General features: G+C 49.3%; 1 protein-coding gene across 1 annotated transcript; it reads left to right on the top strand.

The window, feature by feature from the left end:
* The first annotated feature begins 6,132 nt into the window (after positions 1–6,132).
* On the top strand, positions 6,133–6,737 carry LOC125948636 (protein Fer3-like). The gene is given in 3 exon segments (XM_049674899.1): positions 6,133–6,361; positions 6,396–6,448; positions 6,451–6,737. Coding segments are annotated over 3 exon segments (558 nt in total). The 3' UTR covers positions 6,727–6,737.
* Positions 6,738–7,059: the final 322 nt, after the last annotated feature.

Genomic DNA, 7,059 nt, shown 5'->3' on the forward strand with positions numbered 1-7,059 from the left:
TGTCCTGCGTAGCGTCTTGTCTGGTGGTTAAGCGCCAGTAGCAAGGTATCCGTATCCTTTACGTTATCCTTTCGCCTACCTGTCACCGCCATCTGCTGCAGCAAGTGTTATGGTCGGTCGGGTTCGTCGCTTGTGCATCGTTTGTGTCACACACACGCGGGGTGCGGTTGTCGGTTCGTGAATCGAATTGAAACAATATTTTGGGAATCTAGGCGTATGACGGGATGATATTCGTTTGATATTCCGAACCGATCGCTCGCTAAGGGCTTTGCTCGAAATATCCAAATCTCACGCATCAACTCAAAGTCGAAACTTATTGGCAAAACGTCAGATACCGACATGTACGCCCCGCCACGCCTCGCTCGATGCTGGCTTGTTGTGGGAACTGAAATCTTCATCGCACCTCGCCCCTGTTTGAGATTTGACCCTCAACGGTGGTTGCGGCCATTTACCGTGATGAAAAATATAGCTTGTCAAGCAAAAGTACGGAAAATGCGTAAACCAACGATTCCCATTGACTGAGCGCACCATTGAATGGAGGTCGAAAATTGGGAAGCTCCGATCCCGCCGTGTTGCAGGATTCCGATTCCGATGATCCGATCCCAAGAGTTGGGTCGCGGTCGGTTTGAGCGGTTTTTTGAAGTCGTTCCGAAATGCGTCTAACGCACGAGGGGAGCATTGGGCGTCATAAATCGAAAGGACGAGCTGGTCCCGTCGCGCTCATAACCTGCACCAGCCCAAAGTTGCACGACGAGACGGTGCGGTGCGAGAAAGGATCACGTTCACGGCAGGAGCAGGTAGAGGGTGAGTGAAGAGAATCCACTGGAGAATCTTTCCGTCAATCCAACACAAGATAAACCGAAACAATCTAAAGTGGAACACAGGTACCTGTGATGGAGAGGTCCTAGAGCAGCAACAGGAACGGCAATATCCCTCGAACTTTGATGCCACCAAGCCCACTTTTATTCGAAAATAATTGTTTCAGCTATTGTCCTGCTCCGTGTAGCCGTGATTATAAGCCGTGTTTTTGCTGCGGCCAACACGCACTCCTTGAGGTTGCTTGGGTGAAGGGCGAGGGCGCTGCGGTGGAAATTATTGCGAAGCGGAAGCAAAAGGAGAGCACTTGAAGGTGCTCTCGATCCAGGAAGTGCCTGGTGCTTTGGCAATGGTCCGTTTTCTCAGCAGCCAAAACAATGCACCGCAGTAGCTCGTAGGGGCGTTCGTAGGCGGTGTGCAGGACACGCGGAGAAAGGAAGCAAACCCAACCGGACGTTCATCTCAAGGACGAAGAAATTGATTTATAATGACGGTCCTTCCCGTCACCCCGTCAGTGGCCGCCCAGGAATATGCGGTTCAATCATAACTGTCCCGACGGTGATGGTGGCTGCGAGTCGATCTCGCTCCTCGCAGGATGTCTTGCTAGCCAAGGCATAATTGATGTTATTGTTTCGCTAATCATAGTTTTGGGTGTTCCCGAATGTTCCGTCTTGCAAAAGATCGGTGGTTGAGGTTGCCTACCCACGTCGTACGCCGATGGGATGATGAGAGGAAAATTGATTTTGTCCCGTGTGATCCTCGGCAGATCGAGTGGCGCACAGCTACGCTAACACTGCTTCTGCTGCTTGTCAGCCGGTTGGTGACTTGCATTTGACTACCGTAGAGCGTTCGAAGACACCTGCGACAGACAGCGGGACAGCGAGAAAGCATAAAAAAAAACCTTATTGCGCAAAAAAAGTGCATAATTTCAAATGAACCGTGCCTAAAAGATCGTTTGATGCATGCATTTTGCATGTCACGCGTCAAACACGACAAAAAAAAAACTTCTTCGCCAAAAGTTTCCCCTAACAAAAGAAAATAAAACAAAAAAAACGCGAACATCACTTAATTATGACCATAAATGTTTTAACCAGACAAACCGCAAGCCATCCGCACACTTTCACACACTCGTTCTCTCTCATTCTCTCTGATCGTTGCCAATCGTGCGGAAAATGTCGCAAACCGCACAACGCAACCAACGCAACGCAACAGTAGGCTAAGAGACGACGGTTAATTTTGGGCTGAGCGTTTCGGGTGACTTATGCAGCTTACGCGCCCGGGAGTGTGTGAGGTCCAAGTGATGCGATTGGGGGTCCCAAGGGAGAGACACACATCGAAAAAAAATGATCGAAGCGTAATTTGAGATTACCGGCCAGGGGCAATTTCTCGATGATCTGAGTGCACCTTTTACACATTCAGGCAGTCAACCCGGTTGGAGGGCCTCCTGTAGAAGGGTTTGATGGCGGGGAGGGGGCGTGCGTCCTGAACACCCTACACCAAGAACCGCTTCTCAGGATCTTTCGCGTGGTTATCCAGTGCGCCACTCGTAGATGAGGGAACAAAATATCGAAAAAAAAACTCCTTTTACATAACCTGGGTAAGAACGATTCGGGAATCGGGTCCGGTACGGTACAGGCCCTTCTAGAACGGAAGATGTGATTTTAATGTCCGTCCGTCCGAGCCGCATAGAACTCGACTTCCTGTGGCACCGGCGACAGGATGGAAGCATCATCAAGGCAAAATTCCCACCGACCATCAGGAACGCCAAAGATCACCTTCGGCGGGGGGAACCGCGATCGACCTCATTTCGGAGGTTCGCTTTCCAAGAAGGTTTGTGTCTTTTGCGCATCCCAAGGTTCTAGAGCGTCGCTAGAACCGTTAACGAAAGGATTCAATTACCGCTAGACTGTCGGTACGATGGGCGATGCTTGGATGGAAACGTTGCGTACAGAACCCAAAACGGGAACCATGTTGTCGGTCGTTTCGTTCAACTCGCCTCGCCAGACGTAACACGCATGTTCCGCGTTGTGCGTAGATGGGTGCGTTAAGGGTGCGTCGACCGTTGTTTGGTGGTAAATTTTACGCTTTGCTGAAAGTGTTGGGTTGGATCAAAACAAAGGCTAATCAATTAGTTTGGCAGTCGTCTACCGCTGAAAACCTTCGCTGGGAACCCCACAGAGGGAAGCGGTGTGGTCGGAGCGTTGCGTTCGATAACCGTTATTCGATCGGTGAGAGGCACAGTGGTGGAAATAGTTGCTTCAATGATCGGAACTGTATGGAGAAATGTTTTTACTAAACTATTTGTTACAAATGATTGCGAATCATTGTGTTGTTTATACTTATTACAGGACACATTCGCGTCATCATTGATTGTAGTTAAAAAGTAGCAACGGAAATAGCTAATCTCACAAATGATAGGCGTTTATAAACAAATAAATCCAAATACTATTGATGATAAGATATACGAACACTCATTTATGGTTTGGCGCAATTATTTTCAAAACGTCGTAAAATGAATAAATAGTTACAAAACCGATTTGAATAGTTTGTTTAATTTGCTGCCCTGTTTGGAGTATGAGTATTAATATTCAAAACTATGCTATACTTATTATGAAAAATTTAATTGAATTTGATCAGTATTTATTAACATTCTCGTCGTTGATAAAGACAGTAAGCTGCATTGTACTGAATCTTCAATATTTTAACTTCAAATTAGTTGATTTCTCTGCAGAAAAAACTCGAAAGCCATCACACTATCATATCCATCGCTGTAGCTTGACAATCTAAGGCAACTTAGAACAGCGCGATGGGACAAGGGTATCAAATGGCAAAGCCCATGGGTCCGCAATCCTTTCCTCTTTACACACCGTCCTGCTCGTGGGTGGCATTGACAGAGAGTAAGCCAGAGTTCTGCTGCTTGCTAAACCGAATCATGTATCAGGGCGAAGACTCCGAGTTTTGGACTCTACTTTTAGAGATCTAGTAAAGCAACCAGGAGCACAAGCAGCCTACCAAGATTGGCAGAGGATGAAGGATACGGCGGCGCCAGCAACGATCGAGACTTTCCCACATCAGAAGCTCCGGTTGCCACGGGACCAGCTCGGAAGGATGGAACAATTTTATTAGATTTTAATTTGAGATCCTCTCTCCGGAGGTCCTTTCCAAGGCGTTCCAGTAGTTTATCATTCTGTCGTCAGAACGCCATCCCTTCGATGGTCCCTCTCACTTGCGAGGACAGGACACTCCGAAAAGACAAACAAAACGGTCGGTACCCTCCTACCGTTTGCTCGGTTCCGTACGACGTTGTCCTCGCAGACCAACCCGAGCATTCATAAATAAAAATACATTCTTGCTGTCACCCTGGTTGGTTGGGTTCTTTTCGCTCGCAGGACGATGTCCTTTCGCAGCGGGAACCGGTGTAGCGATGAAGGAGGACACACACCGGCGCACATATGCGTACACCTGTCGTAGCCAATCCTCCCCCTTGGTGACTGTTTGAGAGGGATGCTTTTTCCAAAATTCCTTGCGAGCAACGACCATGCCGGTGATTCCCTCGCCGTAAGTTCGGTGACCGGTGACTAGGCTGCTCCCCATGATAGACAGAACAATGCGGCCGGTGGGGGCCACTGGATGACGGCGGTTGCTTTGGGGATCCTCCAACGCGATCAGAACAGCACTTCTGAACGGCTGCTGCTCCTGTTGCTCAAAACATGATTGTCAAAACATTGCACTATCAAGCCACGAAATAAGATGGTAAATTATGCACCCAACGAACCCAAGGACCGATCGTCTGACCCACAGAACATTTGCACCGGTGGGGACAAATTGAAGGATATTTTGTCAAATCGATAATCATAAAATTATAATCCTCTCAAGGCGTATCAGTATCAACGTATCGGTAGCAGAGCGCATGACGAACGGCATTACAAACGAACGGCTGCATGATGACCGTGATGGCCAGTGGCCGATGCTGGCAAAACCGTTTGTCCCTTCACTTCTAGCGAGACGAAGCGACCGCACGTTGGGACTGAAGACATTTAGATCTTTTCGCGAAGATAGTTCTACCGAAGGGACCGACGGAGGTCAGTAGCATTCGCTCCTGCACCTGCGCTACTCCCCGTACCCGGGCGATCGGTACAGATCCCGACGGTCCAGCCGATGCGCCAACGGGCTGCGGGATTAGGGACTAGCTTACCCCGGGGAGTTTCCGATCCCTTTTCTGAATCGAGTTGGGGCGATCAATGTACAGGAAATGAGGTTTCTGCGAGGGAAAAACAGGGAATTTAATTTCCGCTACCTTCGCCCTTCCACGATTATCTGCACATCTCCCGGTTCGATCGCGTCCTGGCGGCGGAGGCACGATAGTGAAAAACAAACAGTGCAGCTCCGAGAAAAGAAAGGAAGCGTGAGAGTCCACCATGGGACACCAAAACCGAACGCATCCGAGCACCGATTTGGACCGCCTTCTCATTAAGTAGCTGCCCTACGAAATTGTATTATTTTTCGCGAAATCGCGACCGGATAAAAAGTGAGGTGCAAGAGGCAAGAGGCAAGAGGCAGGCTTTCGGTGGAGATTCGGAGGCGTCGGATTGGATCCAGGATCCAGGGAATCGAGGTCAAGCATGCGTGGGAACGGTGGCATCGATGGTGAATGATTCTCTGTCGTTAAAGCTGTCGGTTCTGCCGGCCGGTCAGTTGCACACACACACACACTGCACACGGTAGTGCACGGAAGCTGATGAAATCTCAGTCTTCGGTTCGGGCAAGTGGAAACTGGATGTTGACTGACTGACACGCTGACCGGTCATGGTGCCGTGGGAGAGTGAATTAATTTAAAAACGGCCAAAGCGATCTCCATCTCATCTCTCTGCATCGAGGAACAGAGGATTCTCTTCAGTAAACTCCAAAAGGGACTTGCAAAAGAGGATGTGGTGGCGGTGAGGCCTCGGGCGAGGCCGAAGCGAAACGTTGCGCAAACGCGAATGGTGCGAAGCTGATGATTGGTTCAGACATGGCACGTGTGCCTTTGGGTGTTTCGAGTCATGACGACAAGGAAGAGGCAACTTCCACCGGTCCGGTCGCAAGGGAACATGGAAAGGAAGAGAGCGGTAAGTGTTCTCGGTTCTGTTTTCAGATCGTTCCCGAGGAGAACTGCCCGAGCCCGAACCGATTCCCGAGGCTGATCATGTTCAACTTCGGAACAGTATATAAAAGGAGGTCGGCGGAGAAGGAGCAGCATCAGAAACGAACAAGCAGTCCATAGAAGCATAACATCTTAAAGTTAAAATCGGAATTCGGTGCAGCGTGGTCACAACAATGAGTGCAATGGATGTGTACGGCTTCCAACAACCGCATACCACGGGTTACTACGGGCAACAGATGGCTTCGATCGAGGAACAAGAGCGTGATAGCTACTACCACTACTACAACGGATACTACACGTTCTTCGATGGAGTTGAGCTGAGCGGACAGAGTTCGCCCCAGAGCCGTCCACAGTCCACCGGTGTCGTCAGTGAAGCGAGCGGGATCAGCACAGACACGGCCAGTGAATTGGTAACCGAGGATCTTGGACCGTCTAGTGCGACGACGCAAGCAGAAGACACTTGTAGCAGCAGCATCAGCAGCAGCAGCAGCAGCAGCAGTAGTGACACCCAGGCAAATGGCGAATCGGTGGCGCCGGTCAAGCAGAGGAGAAACAAACGTACCGGTGTCGTACCGGTTGTGGTGAAGAAGAAGCGCCGCCTGGCAGCGAATGCCCGCGAACGGAAGCGGATGAAGGGTCTGAACGAGGCGTTCGATCGGTTGCGTCAGTATTTGCCCTCGCTTGGGGATGATCGACAGTTTTCGAAGCACGAAACATTGCAAATGGCCCAAACGTACATCAGCGCACTGGCGGAGCTGTTGGTCTGAGCAATGACGCGCATCCTCAACGACGCGGGGACGCGGCACTAGCAATAGTTAACTTATTGTTTGCTGTTAAATTATTTCCACCTCGATCGAGATGTAAGATACTGTTAATATTATTTAAATAAAAATAGATTCAAATGTTAAATCGATTCTGCTGATTGGTGGGTTTTCCCGGAATGATGACATGGGTGCTGGTGCGAGAAAAGGGTGGGATATGATTTAGCGGTCTTATCGAAACCAGAGAACAATTAACTTGTTGTTACATTGCTAATATGAAAATGTATAGCCATCGATGCATGAATAAGTACATAACTTGAATTTTCTACTCTTCTCGGA

This window comes from Anopheles darlingi, chromosome 2, assembly GCF_943734745.1.
Source record: "Anopheles darlingi chromosome 2, idAnoDarlMG_H_01, whole genome shotgun sequence".
Classification (NCBI taxonomy): Eukaryota; Metazoa; Arthropoda; class Insecta; order Diptera; family Culicidae; genus Anopheles; species Anopheles darlingi.